This window comes from Mustela putorius, unplaced genomic scaffold, assembly GCF_011764305.1.
Source record: "Mustela putorius furo isolate JIRA1106 unplaced genomic scaffold, ASM1176430v1.1 tig00003845_pilon_pilon_pilon, whole genome shotgun sequence".
NCBI classification, from domain to species: Eukaryota; Metazoa; Chordata; class Mammalia; order Carnivora; family Mustelidae; genus Mustela; species Mustela putorius.
In genome coordinates this window covers 54,864,033-54,886,957 of record NW_025421998.1, presented here as the reverse complement: position 1 = coordinate 54,886,957, position 22,925 = coordinate 54,864,033, and the positions used below count along the sequence as shown (strand labels likewise).

At 40.7% G+C, this 22,925-nt stretch overlaps 1 protein-coding gene across 4 annotated transcripts in view; it reads left to right on the top strand.

Annotated features, from left to right (window-relative positions):
• IGF2BP3 (insulin like growth factor 2 mRNA binding protein 3) overlaps nucleotides 1-22,925 on the top strand; it is a 147,488-nt gene that overhangs the window by 42,588 nt on the left and 81,975 nt on the right. For all 4 annotated transcript variants that reach the window (XM_004743337.3, XM_004743336.3, XM_004743338.3 and 1 more), the window contains exon 3: nucleotides 2,606-2,654. In XM_004743337.3, coding sequence (XP_004743394.1) covers nucleotides 2,606-2,654 — 49 coding nt within the window. The remainder of the gene's footprint in view (nucleotides 1-2,605; nucleotides 2,655-22,925) is intronic.

Below are 22,925 nucleotides of genomic sequence, written 5' to 3'. Positions count from 1 at the left end.
GGTATTGTATTTAAAGAATTTCTTGGGAGCCCTGTGAAGTGGTATTTATTTTTGTGATATGAATAATCACCTGCTAGTTGACCTAAACTCTGTATATTCTCTTAAATGTCTAGTTTTTGGGGAAATTTCTATAATAGATATATATGCCCAGGAAAGAGTGAGTGGGCATGAATACTTAGTTTCTTAATACTGTGCTGCTGATTCTTACTGACGGGTGTTTGAATAAAACTTAGTACTTGCAGGGATGCCTGAGTGGTTCAGTCAGTTAATGGTCTGCCTTTGGCTCAGGTCCTGGGATCTTGTCCTTGATTTCAGGGTCCTGGGATTGAGCCCCGCATGAGCTTCCCGCTCATTGGGGAGCCTGCTTCTCCCTCTCCCTTTGCGGGGCAGGGGGTGCCCCCCCCCCGCCCCACTTCTGCTCTCTTTCTTGCTTTGCTCTTTGGCTCTGCCTTTTGGACTTGCGCTCTCGCTCTCACTCTGCCCTCTCGCTGTCGCTCTGCTCTCTCTTGGTCTCTCAAATAAAATCTTAAACAAAAAAAAAAAAAGACTTAGTACTTGCGTATGTGTATTTACATGTATGTAGTAAATCTTACTTCCTTGGTTACGCAGGGTAAATATTACACAATGTTGAGCAACTTTTCTGCTAGCTAAAGCAATATACAGCAATTGTGTAACTTGTGTATTAGACCTCTTAGAGGAGAGAGAGAGTGTTTAAATTTGGGTGTGGAGCTCAACTCCTGGCCCAAATTCATGACCCCAATATCAAGACCTGAGCTGATGTCTAGAGTCTGATGCCTTACTGAGCCACCCGGGTGCCCCAGTAGAGTATATTTTTAAAGGCTTTTATGGGAAATTGAGCATTATATAATGACTGTAGAAACTATCAGTTTAGGTGTACTCAGTAAGTAATACCGAGCTAAATACATTCATTAAAGATCTTTCATATAACTACTAATTAGAAAATTCAAACTATCTGTTTTAAATTTTTATCTTAATTTGAGTTAGTTAAGATACAATGTTAGTAAGGTTAGTCAGGGATTTTTAATGTTTTCTGTACTTGGTATCCTGAAACTTACGGACCTCATAGGATGTTTTTCAATGCATAACGTCAAGTACATAGGATTATGAAGGAAATCACTTATTTTGAAATACAGTTAACAAAATGTTAAAACTTGTAGTAAATATGTACTGCTTTACATAGTAAGTTCTGGCAACACATCTGAACTTCAGCGATGGGTGTAGATGATAAACATCTGCAGCAAGTTAATGTGATATGAAACTATCTGATGTATATTAATGTCAAAATTACAAGTAGTATGATTCTACTGTGGTTTAATGCAACATTCACAATTAAAGGAGGTACTAAATTTCAGTTAAGGGGTGCCTGGGTGGCTCAATCATTGGGCTTCTGCCTTGGGCACAGGTCATTGTCCCAGGGTCCTGGGATTGAGCACCACATGGGGCTCCCCACTCAGTGGGAAGCCTGCTTCTCTCTCTCTCTCCTCTCTGTCTTTCTCTCTCCCCCTGCTTGTGTTCTCTCTCTGGCTGTCTCTCTCTGTCAAATAAATAAAATCTTGGAAAAAAAAATTTTTTTTTTTCAGTTAGGGGATAGTGGAAAATAAATAGGTGATCTTTATTGCCCCATCTAGGTTCCCTGTATCTATCTATGGACTCATTGGCTGTGATCTCAGATTAAGAACAAGTATTGTATGGATTTGTTTGTGTCCTGGTATGCTTAATTTGAGGCCTGAGGGTTTGAATTTAGAATATAGTCACCAGGTGAAGTGTTTATCAAATATTATAATTTTTTAAAAGATTTTATTTATTTATTTGACAGACAGAGATTACAAATAGGCAGAGAGGCAGTCAGAGAGAGGAGGAAGCAGGCTCCCTGCTGAGTAGAGAGCCTGATGTGGGCCTCAATCTCAAAGACTCTGGGATCATGACCTGAGCTGAAGGCAGAGGCTTTAACCCAGTGAGCCACCCAGGCGCCCCTCAAATATTATAATTTTGAAAAGCCAATTTTAGGGACACTGGCTGGCTCAGTAGAGCATGCAGCTCTTGAGCTTGGGGTTTTAAGTTTGAGCCCCACATTGGTTGTGGAGATTACTTTAAAAAAATAACCTTAAAAACTAATCTTAGTGGCTTTTAATTATATATATTTTAAAGATTTTATTTATTTATTTATTTATTTATTTGAGTGAGAGAGGAAGAGCACAAGTAGGGGGAAAGGCAGAGTGAGAGAAGCAAGGCTCCCTGCTGAGCAAGGGAGACTGATATGGGACTTGAGCCCAGGACCCTGGGATCATGACCTGAGCCAAAGGCAGATGTTTAACTCACTGAGCCACCCAGGTGTCCCTTAATAGCTTTTAAAATAAACTGTAATAATCCAATGATGCTGGATCTCCAAATAGTCTTAATGTGATCCTGTGACCAGCTTGGTCTCCTTTTTCCTCCTTGGGCTGCGTTTTCTTATTATACATTGGTTTGTATGTAGTTAATAAAAAGATTATATGTTAAGTAACTTCAAAAAATCTTTGTTGGCTATTAATGTCTTTTGCTTTCATATTTTTTTCTTTTATAAAACATTTTAATTCTTCTGCAGGATCCGGAAACTTCAGATACGGAATATCCCACCTCACTTACAGTGGGAGGTAAGAATTTACATATTTAAAGTTAAGATTTCTGTATTTAAGCTTACTGTTGTTAGTTTTTCCAAGCATTTCTCTCCTTTCCCCAACTCTGGGTTGTTCTGGAACACAAAATTCTTATGTATTGTCTGTCTTTCTATGGTCTTTTTTTTCAGGGTCATATAGTATCTTTGTTAAAAAATCTGCTCTTTGATGTACTTTAGGTAATTTCCCTCATTTGGTTCCATCCTAACAAAATCTTGTTTGAGATTTTTCTGATAAGTTCACCAGTTATATTTAAATATAAAGTTTCCTCCTTAGCAGCATTTTGAAAGACACATACTTGCTACTTATGCTTTATTTTACAATGTGAACTCTGCTTTCTTTTGCTCAGATGGTGGCACTGTAGCAACTGTGTATAAACAAACCGTTTAGCACAATTGAATAGCCATTGTCAGTAACTTCCAAAGCATAATAATGATGTCATGGTGAGAATTTGAGACACCAGTGGTTGAGAGATTAAAAAAAAAAAAAAGTTGAATCTTCCTGATGATGGAAACTGAAAATTCTTAAAACCTACCCTGGAGAGGTGGTACAGGGAAAACTGCTCAGCTTTTATATATTTTCTAATATAAAAATCAAGAGTAGCTAGCTTGGTGTGTTTCACATTAGTCTTCCGAAATGACATTTGATGAGACAGTCACTAAGCCCAAAACCTTCACCAAAATGCGAAGTATGGTTGAAGGTTTCTTTGGTGGTAAATTAAGGTAGGTTGGTCTGAGGTGTGATTCTCCCAAGGTCCCAGTTGGTAACAAATCATTTATGCTCATAATATTCTAGAGAACATTTATTTTCAGAACAGTGTAAGAGTTTAATCTTTGCTGGAGTAGTTGTTTCTTTGGTTTATGCTAAATATTTTCCAAGTTATAGGATGTATAAAAAGTATATTTTTGTAGATGAAAGACAGTGACTTTTAAGATTAAATGTAAGGCATTTTCCTGTTTCAGTTTAGGAAATTCACCAGCTTGGAGGATGGGTGCTGAAATCAAGTTCTGTGCTAGTCAAGGTTACTGATTTGGTTCCCCTATTGTATTTTTATTGATTGATTTATTTCTTTGATCCTCCTATTTTAACATGGGCCATGTTAAACATGATTTTTGTTTGAGAATTAAATCTTGTGTAATGTAACTTTCAGTAAAATAGTCAAATGGTAGCAGCCAGTTTTCAGTAAGTGAATTCCAGGAGTGCTAGCATTGATATGCTGATGCTGCAGGAAGCGGCGGTTCTCTAGTAATTCATAGCATCTTTTCAAGTTTGGATTGCACTAGCTTCTGAAGCATTTACTTTATTGTCTTTCAGTGGCTTCACAAGCTTTTTTAAGGTTTTTTTTTTTTGTCAGAGAGAGGGGTAGAGAGAGCGAGCACAGGCAGACAGAATGGCAGGCAGAGGGAGAAGCAGGCTCCCTGCTGAGTAAGGAGCCAGATGCGGGACTCAATCCCAGGATGCTGGGATCATGACCTGAGCCGAAGGCAGCCACTTAACCAACTGAGCCACCCAGGCGTCCCGGCTTCACAAGCTTTTAATTTACTTTATTCTTTCTCATTCTGGATAAAATTTAATTCATGAGAATAAATATTTGCTGTGTCCAACTTTTTCTTAACTTTCGTATTTCATTTTACCCTCCTCCCAAATCGTTTGAAGTAAAGTGGAATTGGGGACGTTATCTCTGTTTTCAGATGGGCAGGTATGCGCAGGATTCAAAAAAATAACTAATACTGAACTGTAAGATGCTTAAGATTGGACTCTGAAACTCTTGACCTTTGATCTTAAATTTCTTCATTTTTTTAGTCTTTTTTTTTTTTTTAAGATTTTATTTATTTATTTGACAGAGATCACAAGTAGGCAGAGAGGCAGGCAGAGAGAGGGGGGAAGCCGACTCCCCGCTGAGCAGAGAGCCCGATGTGTGGGGCTCTATCCCAGGACCCTGGGACCGTGACCTGAGCCGAAGGCAATGGTTTTAACCCACTGAGCACCCAGGCGCCCCTTACATTTCTTTAAATGTTTGAAATACTGAATAAAAAATGACTGAGGGCTTGTCAGGAGCAGAATGAGCTATTGGGATGTTTTCTTTTACTTGAAGACTTGAATAAACTCCATCTGTTATTTTCTATTTGAGATGAGTCAGTTTGTATAACATTGTATTTGTACACACTGAGTATATTGGCGGTGTTGTGCCAAAGCCTTATAGACAGTGATGATTTTGGATTTAAAGGTCCAAATTCCCTGTGTAATGGAGGGATTAAACTTTGAATCCACTCGTTAATCTTAGATTCACTGACAGTGGAGTGGCCAAGCATTTGTGCCTCTGTTTGGATGCAGTAAGGAAATAAACAGAAACACGGATGAAATATTCTTACCTTAAAATAAAATTAAAAAATGACAGAGATTTGGCTGCTTTCAATTTCAGTATAACTTTGAATCACCGAAAGTATAGACAGTGGAGGCACAACTTTAAATGATGCCATGAAGAAACCGCTAGTCAAATCCAGAATATGAGACATTCTCCAGGACATGTGATACTGTTCTAGTCAAACAAGGGCATGTTAAAAGGGAAAATAACTGTCAGGAACTAAGACCTAAAAGGGTAACAAACAAGCATCTGCTTACAGTAAGTTATTTGTGAATCATGTCAATAATCCTTCAAAGCAGCATGAAGTATTTTAAAACGCCTTAATTTTTTGCAGGTGGGCTTTTGGGGTTGGACCTGGAATGGTTTCCCAGCTCCACTACTTTCTAGTTGTGTGGTCTCTGAGCAGGTTTTAAAGCTTTTCTAGCCTCATTGTCTTTATTTCTAACATGCAGATGATGATCGCAGCTACCTCATTGGGTTTCTGTGAACATTAATATGATGATGTATGCTAAAGCCTATGAAAATGCGTACATGTAAGGTCACACTACATTTTAGCTGGGACATGAGCAACAACTCACCTCCTCTTTTTTTTTTTTTAATCAAAAAAATTTTGGGGGACCACTGGGTGGCTCAGTCAGTTAAGCCACTGCCTTCGGTTCAAGTCATGATCCCAGGGTCCTGGAATTGAGTCCCACATTGGGCTCCTTGCTTGGTGAGGAGCCTGCTTCTCTCTCCACCTCTGCCTGCTTGTGTGCTTGCTTTCTCTCTTCCCCCCCGACCCCGACAAATACATAAAGAAATAAAATTTAAAGGATTTTATTTGACAAAGAGAAAGAGAGATAGCACAAGCCAGGGGGAGAGGAAGAAACAGGCTCACCACTGAGCAGGAAGCCTGATGTGGGCCTCAATCCCAGAACCATGGGTTGTGACGTGAGCTGAAGACAGTCGCTTAACTGACTGAGCCACCCAGGTGCCCTCAAATTCATGTCCTCTTAACCCTATGTTCTGGGGTTTTTCTTAGTCAGGTCCCTCCTGGAGCTCAGAAAACACTAGGGTTTTCACCAGGGGAAATTGAGTATAAAGGATTACCTAGGTGCTAGGGCACTGAAAGGGCAAAAAGGGAATCCATAGGTGGTGACTGCAGGGAGTGTGGCTACTACTCTGAAGGCTAAGGGGTCAAATGGAAAGGCTGAGATTCCGATCTTCGAAACTTGGAGGGAGAGTCCTGAGTAGTTGAGACTCTGAGCAAGGGTTATGGCTGGTGCCTTCAATGGGGGAGAAGGGAGGTGATAAAGCTGGTTCTAGGAGTGCCCTTGGTAGCTGGAGACTGAAATGCACTGCTGATAGGAACAGCTAGTAAATGGGAAGGAGCCGGTCCTGTCTTCTCATTCCTGTTTTCCAGTCTCTGAAAGTAAAAGGGAACTGTGGCTAAAGGAGTGATAGAGGGTGTAGAGTTCTAGCACTGAAAAAGTTGAAAGGTAGATCTGGAACCAAGAGCTTAATATTCACTCACAGTTGTTTATTTTTGGAGTGTGTGTGTGTGTGTGTGTGTGTGTATGTTTTAATTCATTTGAGAGAGAGGAAGAGAGAAAGCATGAGCTTGGGGGGGGGCAGCAAGGGAGAAGGAAAAGCAGACTCCCTGTTCAGTAGTGAGCTTGGCTTGGGGCTTGATCCCAGAACCCCAAGGTTATGACCTGAGCTGAAGGCAGATGCTTAACTGACTGAGCCACCCAGGTACCCTTCAGTGAGAGTTCTAACCCAGAAGTGAAAATTCCTCCCCTGTTCTGCCAGTCAAGCCATTTTCTGTGAGGTCACTGAAGGGGTGACAAAATCTGGGACCAGGACGGAAACACGGAATGTGATGCTCTGTGGCATTTTATCAGATTTGTATCTGGATTGTTAATTATTCATTCCACTATGATATTTTTATTTTTTCCTTGTATTCATGTATTGTTTATATTTTCATTATGCCACCATATTTTGAACGATCAGAAGGGGATTCCATTCCGGTTCTGTGTAGTGTATCTTCCATGCTGCTTGTGCCAAGCAGGTATTGAAACGGTTTCTAACCATGTTGTTTTGGACGGTGATAAAGCATGTAGGGGTACTGGATTGGCCAACTGTTTCACCGAGGTGTTTTTTTTTTGGCCAATAAAAATACAAGGACACTAACTTTTTGAAGGACCTGCTGCTGGAGAATCAGGTAGTTTTTTCTCCAAGTATGTGGAATGTAGAAGGGAAATAGGAGAAATTGTTGCTTTTTTACCTTTCATTCCCTTGCCTGAGATACTTGGAGAGCAGACTTTTGGTGTGACCAGAAAGATAGAATGGCTACATCTGTACTCCTGATGTGTAGCAGACCTGTGTCCTCAGATGCCCTGAGGAGGTGAACATGGGTGCTAAGGATTTGCAGAGGCACCTTCTTAGACAGATAACACAGGAGTGACGGAGTAACAGAGTCCCAGCAGTATACTTCACTTTCAGCACCTTTAAGAACATGGTTTCTTCTTACTTAGTAGCTCAGATGGGCCACATTTCCTAAATTTAAGGACTGTCTTTCTGCATTTAACAAATAAATTGCCAACCCTTTAGGAAGGACTTGTTGAAGAGAGTTTTTCCTAATCTCATAGTCTACTACTCTCCAGTCTAAATAATCAGAATTCCTAAAAAGTATTTACAGACACTGAAAGGAGTACCTTCTCTGAAAGAAACAGAAGACTCATTACTTATGTAAATGAAATGTTGCAAAGGACATGTTAGGTTCTCATTTTGGGGTTGGGCAATAAAAGTAGAGTGATGTTTCCCCAGAGTTCACTGTCTGGGAGAATAATCTGAGCTAGTTATCTTCATCTGAGGGGTTGTACATGATGAGGCCCTGACATTGCCCAAGACTGAAGCCACCATTCCTTCCTTCCACCCATCCATCCATCCATCCATCCAGATTTTATTTATTTGAGAGTGAGAGAGCGTGAGAAAGAGCATGAGCTGGGGGGAGGTACAAAGGGAGAGCAAAAGCAGGTTTCTTCTGAGCACGCGGCCTGTCCTGGAGTTCTGTTTCAGCACTCTGAGATCATGACCTGAGCTGAAGACAGATACTTAACTAACTGAGCTACTCAGATGCCCTACTACTATGTTTTCTAAGGCAAAGATTTGAATATGCTTAGGAGGATTGCATACTTAGATATCACAGTCTCGGTGGAAAGTCCAGAATATATTTTGGCTTTACCTCAAGGATTGAATATCCAGTTTTTCCTGGACTTAACTGAGCTAGGAAGACAGGTATCTGGGAAGAAACTCTGAAGAGATTTCCACAGTGTAAGATCTGTTTCTGCCATGTGTGTAGTCTGGTGTGATAGAGTAGAGGAAGCAGAAGTGCTATCATGGGCTAAATATAAGGGAGGGGTAAAGGGAGGGTTTTGTTTGTTTGTTTGTTTTTAAGATTTTGTTTATTTGACACAGAGATCACAAGTAGGCAGAGAGGCAGGCAGAGAGAGATGAGGAAGCAGGCTCCCTGCTGAGCAGAGAGCCCGATGTGGGGCTCAATCCCAGGACCCTGAGATCATGACCTGAGCCGAAGGCAGAGGCTTAACCCACTGAGCCACCCAGGCGCCCTAAATAAAATCTTTAAAAAAAAAAAAGAATTTGGGGTGCCTGGGTGGCTCAGTGGTTTAAAGCCTTTGCTTTCAGCTCCGATTATGATCCCAGGGTCCTGGGATCAAGACCAGCATCGGGCTCTCTCTGCTCAACCTCTCTCTCTCTGCCTGCCTCTCTGCCTACTTGTGATCTCTGTCAAATAAATAAACAAACAAATAAATAAAATCTTAAAAAAGAATTAAAAATTTATCCATTTTAGAGAGAGAATGAGAGTGCAAGTAAGCGCATGAGTTGGGGGAGGGGCAGAGGGTGAGACTCTTCAAGCAGACTCTTTGCTGAGCTTGAAGCCTGACCTGTAGCTCTGTCCCGTAACCTGTGAGATCACAGCCTGATCCAAAACCAGGAGTCAGACACTCAACAGACTGAGCCACCCAGGTGCCTCTTAATAGTATTTTGGTGTTTTTGGTGCTTCCGTATGTGTTTGAAGCAATTTTTGGAAGTATGTCTTGTAGAAAGTTTTAGGAGACTCTTTAGAAAGAAACAGGGAAGTAAGCAAGAGAGTAGTGATTACCTAGTCTGGAAGGAGGAGAACAAAACTATAGCATAGTCACCTAAAGTAGTTCATAGAGAGCCTTCCTACTAAGCCTTGCATGAATGTGTGCTGAGAATTACGAGGCTGTGTTGGAGACTGGCGAAGTGGCAGGACTTCCCAGTAGAAAGATAGGCCAGGGCCATGGGGTCAGTTAGGTGAAGTCCCTGGTGGATGTGCAAAGTGGCAGAAACTCCTTTGTCTGTCCAAGTGCTGATTACTGTTTGGTGCTCTGGTCAGATGCTGTCTGGCCTATGGTGAATACATGAATTAATGATGAACAGAAGTTGGGCGTGACCAAACCATTTAAGTACAATTGGCAATGAAAAGCTATCAAGATGAGGTACTGAATAAAACAGAGGAAGACCTCTTTAGACGCAGTGGGGTTGACATTAACTGTGAACTGAATGAGAAATCACAGGAGGCGTTGATGTTGAGTATTAAAAATAACCCATTTAAAGGTTGGCTTTTGGAGGAGGTATCTTAGAGTTGTAAATAAAGTAGTAGCAGATAAACAGTGTTCTTGGTAGGTGATTTTCTGACTTTTCAAGGGACATGGTATGGCAGAAGCCTGGTAGGTGAATATAAATGCAGAGCTGTTTGACATAGGACCTTGTCTGCTGGTGCCCTCTTTGGCCCCTGGGGAAGTTTTGTGGGAGTCTTTGAAAATCACTATAACATCAGTTGTTAGAGCTACTTGATCTCTGACAGATCAATCTGAAGGACCATAACAGGCAAGTTGAGGAGACCATTGACACAGATGGGTGATCTTTCTTCACCATGACCTGACTCTGAGCACTGGCCCATAAATTGCTGACACTTAATGAGCAGTTGTATGGTAGGCCCCGAATGAACTCCTTTTATTTTCACAACAGTCCCATGTCCTCACTTTACAGATGAGGCAGCTGGGTTACTGAGAGGTGAAGTAACTTGCCCAGGGTCACACAACTGGAAAGTGGTAGTTTCTGCTCTTAATCAGGTAACTCAAACAAAACTTCCCCCAAAGGTACGTTTCTCTTTCTTAAAATTGTCTTTTATTTGCTTTCAACATACCCCTAAAATTTTGACGGTGAACCCAGTAGAAAAAGGATTCTACCCAGGTTTGGAGGAAATACATGCTTATGAGTGATGAATGGGGTTGAACAGATTATTTGGCTAAGTCAAGTCACTGGTAGACCCTTCCTTTTAGAGAACGGGACAGTAGTGTTCTTTGTGCACCATTGCTCTGGGATGGGTTACATGTGGTCTCATTAGAAATGGTTTGGTGAAAGATATGCAGGGGAATGAATACCAGAGTTATTCTTTGACCTGTATGTAAACAGTATATGTGAAGTATTTTTGGTCCCAAGCTGCTACCTCCATGTGTTTAAAATGCCCTTGCATGGCGCCTGGGTGGCTCAGTGGGTTAAAGCCTCTGCCTTTGGCGCAGGTAATGATCCCAGGGTCCTGGGATCGAGCCCCATGTCGGACTCTCTGCTCAGTGGGGAGCCTGCTTCTCCCTCTCTCCGTCTGCCTGCCTCTCTGCCTACTTGTGTTCTCTGTCTGTCAAATAAATAAATAAATAAAATCTTAAAAAAAAAAAAATAAAATGGCCTTGCACCATTATCCTGGACTTACATCCTGTGTTTCTGTCGTTCTTCTGAGATGGTTATCTCCAAGGTCTCCAGGCCCTTCATTTAAACCTTTTATTACAAAAAATATCAAACATAGAAATAGGTTAATATAATGTTAATATAATATCCACTTCCAACTGTTTTAAATACATGGTGAGCCAGTCTTGTTTTGTTTATAGTTCACCCTCTTACCCTTTTCCAGATTATTTTGAAGCAGATCCTAGACATCCTATTCATTTTGTTTAGTAAATAACGACAATATATATCTCTAAAAAATGGTATCTCTGAATTACTTTGCCAGGGCTGCTATAACAAAATACTGCAAGGTGGATGGCTTAAACAACAGGAACTTTTTAATCTCCTAGCTTTGGAGGCTAGTATGATAACAAGCTGTTACTACATTTGTATTCTCCTGAAGGCTATGAGGGAAGCATCTGTTCTAGACTTCTCTCTTGTGGTAGTTCCCTGGCTTGTGGCAGTGAAACTCCAATCTTTGTGTGCTGTTCTTGCCGTGTGTATGTGTGTGTCCAAATTTCTCCTTTTTATATGGACATCCGTTCTATTGCATCAGGATCCACCCTAATGCCTTTCACCCTAATTGTCTTTTCCTTCTTTTTCTTTCTTTTTTGAGGGTGGTGGTGGTGGTAAGCTCTACATGCAACATGGGGCTGGAACTCCTAACCCGGGAGATCAAGAGTCACATGCTCTATTGACTGAGCCAGCCAGGCGCCCCCTAGTGAACTCATTTTAACTATTTCTGTAAAAACCTGATCACCAAATACGGTTGCAGTCTTAGGTACTGGGAGTTAACACTTCATCATACAAATTTTGAGGATACACGTTTCAATCCATAACTGTCTCTTTTAAAAATTCACCACTGGGTGGCTCAGTTGGTTAAGCGTCTGACTCTTGAACTCAGCTCTGGCCTCCATCTCAGGGACATGAGTTCAAGCCCTGCACTGGGCTCCATGCTGATTGTGGAACCTACTTAAAAAAATTCACATTATTAAATTGATAGTAACTCAGATACCTAATCATTTGTATTTCCTTGATTATCTCAACATATGAATTTTGTTTGAATCAGGATCTAATTTTTCTTTTTTTTTTAAAGATTTTATCTACCTATCTGACAGAGATCACAAGTAGGCAGAGAGGCAGATAGACAGAGAGAGAGGAGGAAGCAGGCTCCCCGCTGAGCAGAGAGCCTGACATGGGGCTCGATCCCAGGACCCTGGGATCATGACCTGAGCCGAAGGCAGAGGCTTTAACCCACTGAGCCACCCAGGCGCCCCTTGAATCAGGACCTAAACGAGATCTTTTTTAAGACATTTAATCAGTAGGGAACCCCCCTGCCCCCCACCAGCATGCCCATCTACTGTTTTGGTGCTGTGTGTTTGAAGTTGGTTTATTCTGTAGAATGTTCTGCATTATTATTTTGCTGAACTACATTCATGTATGATCCCTTAACATGTTCCTCTGACCCTTGTGGACTTGGATGATATGTAAATTCAGTTTTTGTTTGGACAAAACAAAGTAATACATTGTTCTAGGAGGAGGTTTATAATGTCTGTATGAGGTGAAGTGCCATTGATTGTTGCTTAGATTCTTGTGCAGTTATAGGATGGTAATTTGGGGGGGTAATATTTAATTCTACAGTTTTTTCATTCAGTAATTGGGATGCATTTGTAGACTTGTTCTCATCACTTATTTGATAACCCTGAGGTAAAGTCTGTGTAAGAGAGAAAGGAAAATTGCTGAATCGCTCATTTTCTATCTTTTATAAATAGGGGAGTCTTGGCATCCTACCAATGAGTTTTTGTGTATGTAATTATAAGCTCATGGATTTAAACAGCTTTGGGTTTCAAAGTTATTGGAATCATTCATATATTTTTTTAAGATTTTATTTATTTATTTGATAGAGATGACAAGTAGGCAGAGAGACAGGCAGAGAGACAGGAGGAAGCAGGCTCTCCAATGAGCAGAGAGCCCAATGCGGGGCTCGATCCCAGGACCCTGGGATCATGACCTGAGCCGAAGGCAGAGGCTTTAACCCACTGAGCCACCCAGGCGCCCCTGGAATCATTCATATTAATGCTCAAATAATTCTAATCCTGAGAGACTTGTGAAAACTTAAAAGACCATGCCCGTGTCCTTTTCATGCTATCTCAGTAGTTGAGATCTTCCTTGGTTTGGGGTTCAAGAAGTCCCAGGTTCATCTTGTATGTTTTTTGCTCCAAGGATCAGGATCAGCCCTTTCTCTCAGGAGCCTAGCCCCTTGTGAAATGGGGTAGAGAGATCACAGAGTGATCATGCCTCTCTTGGGACCAAATCCATCGGCCTTCTCTTGGTTGTTCATTTTGCTTGCAACAGTTACGTCCTCAGTTTCTCTGCCTAATGGTTTTAGTCTTGGCCACTCTTCTGTGCCCTTACATGTGCTTTGCCATTCCTAAATGTGAACGTTTCTGTTACTCACTCCTTTGTTTTTTCTCTTAGAAATTCCACTTTTGCTATCTGTTTTTTGCTTCTTGCTTGGGAACAAATGTTCTGTGAACTATTCTTTGAATTTAAGGTGTCCAAAACAGAGTTTCTTTCCCTCTCAAATCATTTCTTTGCTTTCCCTGTGAATTTAAATAATGCTTACATCATATGGGCTTGGCCTTGAGGTCACCCTTCACTCTCTCCTATTTGCTTTTTGGCCACAGGATACTAGGTGTCCTGTCCACCCACACCCCACTGCCTCCCACCATGCTTCCTTTGGTGTGTTTTTCTATACCTGTGGCCACCACCCTGTAGAAGATTCAGTCGTAAGTCAGCTATTATAAACATCTTATCATGTGTAAATGGAGAAAACAGAATGTGAGCACAGTCATCATCTGAGGGCTGACCATGAGAGCTCTTGCTTTGTGGTCTCAAGCTTTAAAACTAACTTTAGAAAGGCCTGAGCACTAATTTTAGGATTCTGTGTTAGTGCCAAGTTGTGAAATAGCTCTTTCAGTTTCATAATCTGCAAATGAATCGTATAACTCTTCAGATGAAAACAATTGGTCTTTTCTGTTCGAGTTATATGAAACTACCAACAACGACAAACGGATCGCTCACGGTTGTAAACAGGAATGTTGTAAAGAGAGTCTTTGGTTTCAGGTCTGTTCACTCGCAGTCCTGGCAGATCCATGAAGAAATAATTACTAAATAAATCTCTTTCATTTGTATTTCAGGCAGAGCTTTCTGGAGGATTCCCATACTGCTTCCCAGTTCAGATTGGTGGTTTAGGAATAAGTGTGATCCTATGAATAAAGACTGAGAGGAAAGGAAGTTAACTAACTACTTGGGGTGGGAAACAAGGCAATAGTGACTTTAATGCTTCATGACCAAACAGCCAATAAGCAAAGTAACTTTTACAAAGCCTATTTAAAAACTGTAATCTTTTTTTCTGCAGTGGGGTTGATAGATCTTCATGTTCTAAAGTCTCAGGAGCCCTCAAAACACCCTTATCCTTGCTGGTTTTTTGTGCCAGATGGTACCCTAAGCATGAGGGAAGAGTTTTGTCAGCTTGATTGAGAATGTTGAGAGGGGGTGATCTGTGTCGTTATTACTTAGAACACTTCTTACACCAAGTACATGGTATCTCTTCCAGCACCATTCTCCCAGCTCTTTCACACAGAGTGTCTTAGAACTTAATTCAGTTTGGACACTAACTGTTGGATTTAGTATCAGACTCCAGGTTAAGGGCTCCATCTCACAAGACTGTCTGGACCTCAGATGCCACGTGCAGTGGGATGCCCAGGTTACTCATTTGGAGGGTCGCCCAGTGGCATGTTCCTCCCTTCTCCCCTTGGACCAGTAAATCACTAAAATGGCTCACAGTTACCAATTTATGATAAAGGACATAACTCGGGAACAGCCAGATGGAGGAAGTGCACAGGGCAAGGTGAGGGGAGAGGGCTGCAGAGCTCCCACATCCTCTCCAGATGCACCGTTCTCGCCGCATCTGCGTGTGTTCACCAGTCTGGAAGCTCTTCGAACCCATTCTTTTTGGGATTTTATGAAGGCTTCATTACGTAGGCATGAATGATTCAATCATTGGCTTTGGTGATTCAGTCTCCAGCACTCCTCCTCCAGTTTGGGAAGTGGGGCTGTAAGTTCTAAGTCTCTAGTCATGCCTTGGGCTCTTGGGTGACCAGCCCCCAACATGAAGCTGTCTAGGACACAGCAAGAGTCGGCTCATCAGAACGGAAGACATTCCTGTCACCCTTAGCAGTTAGGAAACTCTAAGGGATTTAGGAGCTCTGTGTCAGTTTTTTTAAAGTTTACTTTAAAAAAAAAAGAGTAGATTTTACCCCCTAGATATCAGATGAGGTTTGAGAGCTAGCCTATAATGCTATAATGATATCTGACTTTTGCTCATTTAATAAAGTGAGCAATACAGAACACCTGTGAAAATTTTAAGGAAAAAATGAATATTTTAAAATGTTGAAAAAGTTTAGAATGTTCAATTTACTCATATAAACCATTTAAGAAAACATGAAAAGGGACAAGCCCAGAAGACCCAAAGTCAAAACACTAGCAAGTGGTGGTAGGCTTGTTATTTTTGTACCTTATTCAGAGGATAGCATGTTTTCACCAATGCATTCCTTTATTTTGTTTGTAAGGGGATTTAACTTAAATACTTTGTTTAGAAACTCAGATTGAGTATATTATAGGGATGAATATGGGGCTCTTTTTTATTTTTAAAATAGGCCCCATGCCCAACATAGGGCTTGAACTCATGACCTTGTGATCAGGATAGACAAAAAAATCTCACAACATCCTTCATCATAAATGAGTATTGAAATCCATTGAAGGTGGCATGTCATTCAGATAAATGGGGGGCTCCTAGATTGTAAGGTCTAGCAGGAGAGCATGTGACAAAGGCTGGGGGCAGTAGTGCTCCGGAGAAGATGTTAGTCTTACTGACTTTCTTTATGACTCTGTTGTTCTTGATGTCTTCATGCCCATTCACTTGTTAATAATAAAATATAGGACTAAATTTGTTTGAAATTAACATACATTAAAACTAACCCTTTTGTGGCATTACAGTTCTTTAAATTGTAACATGTATGTATGTGTGTGATACAGTTGCCATCAGGATTTAGGATCTCTCATGCCAAAAAGACAGCCTAATGATACTCTTGTGTAGTCTTGTTCCCCTCACCTACATCTAACAACTAGTGATTTTTGTGTCATATGGTAAATATGTTTGTAAGAAACCGACAAACCGATCTCCAAAGTGTCTATATCATTTTGGCTTTCCCACCCGTAATTTTTTTTTTTTTAAGATATTACTTACTTATTTGACAGAGATCACAAGTAGGCAGAGAGACAGGCTGAGAGAGGGGGGAAGCAGGCTCCCTGCTCAGCAAAGCGCCCGATGTGGGGCTCGATCCCAGGGATCATGACCTGAGCTGAAGGCAGAGGCTTTAACCCACTGAGCCACCCAGGTGCCCCTCCTACCCGTAATTTTTGAGTGATCCAGTTGGTCACCGTCCTCACTAGCATTTGGTTTTGTCAATAGTTTTTATTTTAGCTACTCTAATATATATGTAGTGGTATCTTATTTGTGCTTTATTTACCTTTCTCTGTTGGGTAATGATGTTGAGCATCTTTTCGTGTACCTAATTACCTTCTGCATATTCTCTTTGAAGTGTCTGGTTAGTCTTCTGCTATTTAATTGGGTGGTTTTCTTACCATTGGGTTTTCCGAGTTCTTCATGTATTATGGATACAAATCCTTAGTCAATTATGTGATGTGCAGATATTTTCTCCTAGTGAGTAACCGTCTTTCCATTCTTTCACAATTGTTTTACCAATAAAAGTTTAAAATTTTAGTGAAGTCTAATTTATTTCACTCCCCCTTTTATGGATAGTACTTTTGGTGTCTTATCTAAAGACTCATCATCTAAATCCAGGTTATGAAAGTTTTCTCCTGTGGTAAAGTGTTATAGTCTTAAGTTTTACATTTATTTATTTATTTATTTTAAATTTTGAGAATATGTGCACATGCACAGGTGGCAGGGCAGAAGGAAAAGGAGAAGCAGGCTCTCCGCTGAGCACAAAGCCCCACTCCTGTTGATCCCAGGACCCTGAGATCATGACGTAAACCAAAGGCAGACCTTTAACCTACTGAGGCTTAATTTTTTTGGTGTATAGATGTCCAGTTAATCCAACATGATGTGTTGAAAAGACTGTTATTTCTCCATTAAATTGCCTTTTCATTTTGTCACAAATTGGCCATATTTGTGTGGGTCAGTTTCTGGATTATATTCTATTCCATTGATATGTCTATCGCTTTGCCAATACTGTACTTTCTTGGCAACTGTGACTTATATAGTAAGTCTTAAAATTGGGTAGTGTGGTTTCTTTGATGTAATTCTTTTTCAGAGGAGTTGTAGCTGTGCTAGTTACTTTGCCTTTAGATATGTATTTTTATTTTTTAATTTAGATTTTATTTATTTGAATGAGAGAGTGGGGGCATGTAGGGGGAGGAACAGAGAGTGAGGGACAGGCAGATGCTGCTTGAAGAGTGGAGCCTAGTGAGCCCAGTGCAGGGTTTGATCTCACGACCCAGAGATCATGACCCCAGCCAAAACCAAGAGTCGGACCCTTAACCACTAAGCCTACAGGCACCCTTACATAAATATTTTAGAACCAGAATGGATATTTATCTATACAACATCCTGCTGGGAGCAAATAGGTCCTATGTATTTTGTGAGAGTCCTAAATATTTCAACTTTGAGGGGAGGGGTTATGCTATTGTAAATGGATTTAATTTTTAATTGTAGTAGAAAACACAAATTTATATTAACCATTTTTAAGTAGATAGTTAAGTAGATAGTTGTATATTTACATTGTGGTGCAACCAAGCTCCAGAGCTTTTTCATCTTGGGAAACTGGAACTCATACCCATTAAACAACAACTCCCAGTTTCCCCCTTCCTTATTAGCCCCTGGCAATCACCTTTCTTTCTCTTTCTGTGAATTTGACTATTTTAGATATGTGAGTGGAACCATACAGTATTTATCCTCTTGTGACTGGCTTCATTTTACTTAGCATACTTTCAGGTTTCATGCAGGTTGTAGAATGTGTCAGACTTTCCTTTTGAAGTCCAAGAGAAAGACAAAGACCATGTGATTTCACTCATATGTGGAATTTAAGAAATAAAACAGATGAACACAGGAGAAGGGAAGGAAAAATAAAATAAAAACAGGGAGGCAAACCATAGACAGTTAATCGTAGGAAACAAACTGAAAGTTACTAGAGGGGAGTTGGGGGGGTGGAGTAACTGGGTGATGGGCATTAAGGATGGCACTTGATGTAATGAGCACTGGGTGTTATATGCAAGTGGGGAATCCCTAAATGCTACCCCCAAAACTAATAATACCCTGTATGTTAACTAACTAGAATTTAAACTTAAGAATTTTTTAAAGATTTTATGTATTTATTTGACAGAGGATGAGCAGGGAGGGGCGGAGGAAGAAACAGACTCCCTGTTGAGCAGGGAGCCCATCCTGGGTCTTAATCCCAGGACCCCGGGATCATGATCTGAGCTGTAAGACAGACACTTAACTGACTGAGCCATGCAGGCTTCCCTTAAATAAAATTTTGAAAGAAAAAAAAAAAAGAATTCCCTTTTGAAGTCTAAATAACATTCTATTTTATAGTATATACCACATTTTATTTATTCCTTCATCTGTTGATGGATACTTGGGTTGCTTCCACTTTTTGTCTATTTTGAATACTGCTATGAACATGGGTGTACAAATAATCTCTTTGAGACTGTGCTTTCGTGTGTGTGTGTGTGTGTGTGTGTGTGTGTGCGTGCGCGCGTGCGCGCCCTTAAGTAGACTTGCTGGATGATAAAGCAATTCTATTTTTAATTTTTTGAGGAGCTGCCATACTGTATTCCGTAGCAGCTGTACCATTTTACATTTCTACCAGCATTGCTCAAGTGTTGTACATCCTTGCCAACACTTGTTATTTATTGATTTATTTAAAAAAAAAAAAAGGTTCCCTCTACAGTGGGATTTCTATTTTATTTATGCAATCTCCACATCCAGTGCAGGGCTTGAACTCACAACCCCAAGATCAAGAGTTGCATGCTCTACCAACTGAGCCAGCCAGACGTGCCTAAATTTTACTGTTTTTGCTTTTTTTTAAAAGCATTGGTTTCTATTTAGTTGTTTTTAATATGTAGAAATGTGTTTAAATATTGGGTGTTGACCTTATATCTTGTAACACTGCTAAATGACGAGTTCTAAAAGTTTGGTTTTTTAAATTTTTTTAATAGATTGCTTGGGATTTACTACCTAACCAATCATGTCATTGCAAAATGCAGAGTTATACTTATTTTCCAATTTATGCCTATTACTTCCTTTTCATGCCTGTTCCATTGCTTAGGACTTTGAATGAAAGTAGACATACTTTGCTTTTTCTCAGTGTTTGTGAGAAAATACTAACATTTTGACCATTAAGTTAAATGTTAGCTGTAGGTGTTTTGTAGATGGTCTTTGTCAGGTTGAGGACTTTTTTTTTTTTTCTTTCAAAGTTAGTTATTTAGGTAATTTCTACAACCAACATGGGGCTTGAGCTTGTGACCCCAAGATCACAATTTGCTTGCTCTTCTGATGGACCCAGCCAGGTGTCTTGAATATGTTTTCTTCTATTCCTAATTTGTTAACAGTCTCTTCACTTGTATGAATGTTGGATTGTGTCAGATGCTTTTTCTGTATAAATAAGATCATTTTTTTTAAGGTTTTATTTATTTGACAGAGAGAGATCACAAGTAGGTAGAGAGGCAGGCAGAGGGGGAGGGGGAAGCAGGTTCCCCACCAAGCAGAGAGCCCGAAGCGGGGCTTGATTCCAGGTCCCTGAGATCATGACCTGAGCCGAAGGCAGAGGCTTAACCCACTGAGCCACCCAGGTACCCCAGTTTATCCATTTTGTTGTCCCCTCTCCCCAGAGAATCAGCATTTGGTTTCATTGACGGCTTTTTCAGTTTTACTGATTTTGCTTTTTGTTATTTCTTTAATTCTGCTTGTTGTGGGTTTATTTTGTGCTTCCTTTTCTAGTTTTTGAAAGGTGGAAGTATGGATCATTAATCTGAGAGCCTTCTCCTTTTCTTTCTTTCCCCCCTGCCCAAAGATGTTATTTATTTATTTGACAGAGAGAGACAGTGAGAGAGGGAACACAAGCAGGGAAAGTGGGGGAGGGAGAGAAGCAGGCTTCCTGCTGAGCAGGAATCCTGATGCGGGGGTTGATCCTAGGACCCTGGGATTATGACCTGAGCCAAAGGCAGCACTTAACTGACTGAGCCACCCAGGGCCCTCCTTTTTTTTTTTTTAAGTTTTTTTTAATTTTAGAAAGAAATAAAAAAGGGATGGCTGGTCAGGGAGGGGCTGAAGGAGGGAGAGAATCTCAAGCAGACTTCCTGCTGATTGTGAAGCCTGGTGCCAGACTTGATCCCAGGTTCCTGAGGTCATGATCGGAGCTGAAATCAAGAGTTGGATGCTAAGCTGACTGAGCCATCCAGTTGCCTCCTTTATCCTTTTCTTTTAAAAAAAAATTTTATTTAAAAATGAACTATTGGGATTTCATCAAGATCAAAAGCTTTTGCACAGCAAAGGAAACAGTTAAGAAAATCAAAAGACAACTGACAGAATGGGAGAAGATATTTGCAAACGACATATCAGATAAAGGACTAGTGTCCAAAATCTATAAAGAACTTAGCAAACTCAACACCCAAAGAACAAATAATCCAATCAAGAAATAGGCAGAGGACATGAACAGACATTTCTGCAAAGAAGACATCCAGATGGCCAACAGACACATGAAAAAGTGCTCCATATCACTCGGCATCAGGGAAATACAAATCAAAACCACAATGAGATATCACCTCACACCAGTCAGAATGGCTAAAATCAACAAGTCAGGAAATGACAGATGCTGGTGAGGATGCGGAGAAAGGGGAACCCTCCTACACTGTTGGTGGGAATGCAAGCTGGTGCAGCCACTCTGGAAAACAGCATGGAGGTTCCTCAAAATGTTGAAAATAGAACTGCCCTATGACCCAGCAATTGCAGTACTGGGTATTACAAACGTAGTGATCCAAAGGGGCACGTGCACCCGAATATTTATAGCAGCAATGTCCACAATAGCCAAACTATGGAAAGAACCTAGATGTCCATCAACAGATGAATGGATAAAGAAGATGTGGTATATATACACAATGGAATACTATGCAGCCATCAAAAGAAATGAAATCTTGCCATTTGCGACAACATGGATGGAACTAGAGCGTATCATGCTTAGCGAAATAAGTCAAGCAGAGAAAGACAACTATCATATGATCTCCCTGATATGAGGAAGTGGTGATGCAGCATGGGGGCTTAAGTGGGTAGGAGAAGAATCAATGAAACAAGATGGGATTGGGAGGGAGGCAAACCATAAGTGACTCTTTTTTTTTTTTTTTTAAGATTTTTATTTATTTATTTGTCAGAGAGTGAGCGAGCGAAAGCGAGCACAGGCAGACAGAGTGGAAGGCAGAGTCAGAGGGAGAAGCAGGCTCCCTGCGGAGCAAGGAGCCTGATGTGGGACTCGATCCCAGGACGCCGGGATCATGACCTGAGCCGAAGGCAGCTGCTTAACCAACTGAGCCACCCAGGCGTCCCCATAAGTGACTCTTAATCTTACAAAACAAACTGAGGGTTGCTGGGGGGAGGGTGGTTGGGAGAAGTGGGGGTGGGGTTATGGACATTGGGGAGGGTATGTTCTTTGGTGAGTGCTGTGAAGTGTGTAAACCTGGCGATTCACAGGCCTGTACCCCTGGGGATAAAAACACATGTTTATAAAAAAAAGAAAAAAGAAAAAAATTTTTATTTAAATTCAGTTAATTAATATATAATTTATTATTGGTTTCAGAGTTAGAGGTCAGTGATTCATGAGTTTTATATAATACCCAGTACTCATTACATCACATGCCCTCCTTCATATATATCACTCAGTTACCCTATCCTCCTACTTGCCTCCCCTCTGCAACCCTCAGTTTGTTTTCTATGATTAAGAGTCTCTTATAATAAGTGCCTGGGTGGCTGAGTTGGTTAAGTGTCTGCCTTGAGCTCAGGTTATGATCCCAAGGTCCTCGGATCCAAGCCTGTGTCCAGCTCCCTGTTCAGTGGGGAGACTGCTTCTCCCTCTCCCTCTGCCTGCTGCTCGCCCTGCTTGTGCTCTTTCTCTAAGAAATGAATAAAATTTTAAAGCCTCTTATGGTTTGTCTCCCTCTCTGGTTTTTGTCTTAATTGTCCTCCCTTCCCTTATGATTCTCTGTTTTGTTTCTTCAGTTCTACATATGAGTGAAGTCATGTAGTATTTGTCTTTCTCTGACTGACCTATTTCACTTAGCATAATACCCTCTAGTTCCATATACGTTATTTGCAAATGGTAAGGTTTTTTGTTATTGTTTGTGGCTGAGTAATATTCCATTGTGCATATATACCACATCATCTTTATCCATTCATCTGGCGATGGACATCTGGGCTCTTTCCATATTTTGGTTATTATGGGCATTGCTGCTATAAACACTGAGTTGCTTGTGCTCCTTTGGACCACATTTGTATCTTTGGCCTTAATCTCTAGTAGTACAATTGCTGGGTCGTGGGGTAGCTCTGTTTTCAACTTTTTGAGGACCCTCCGTACTGTTTTCCAGAGTGGCTGGAAAAGTTGGGAGTTGCATTCCCATCAACAGTGGAGGAGGGTTCCCCTTTCTCCACATCCTCATCAACATTTGTTGTTCCCTGACTTGTTCATTTTAGCCATTCTGACTGGTGTGTGATGGTATCTCATTATGATTGTGGTTTGTATTTCCCTGATGCCAAGTGATGTTGAGCGTTTTTTCATGTGTCTGTTGGACATTTGTATGTGTGTCATCTTTGCCTTTTCTCCTTTTCTAATACAAGCATGTGATGCTGTGAATTTCCTTATAAACACTGAATCCCCTAAATCTTGGTATGTTTAAAATTTTTCATTCAGTTCAAAATATTTTCTTATTTCTCTCGAGAC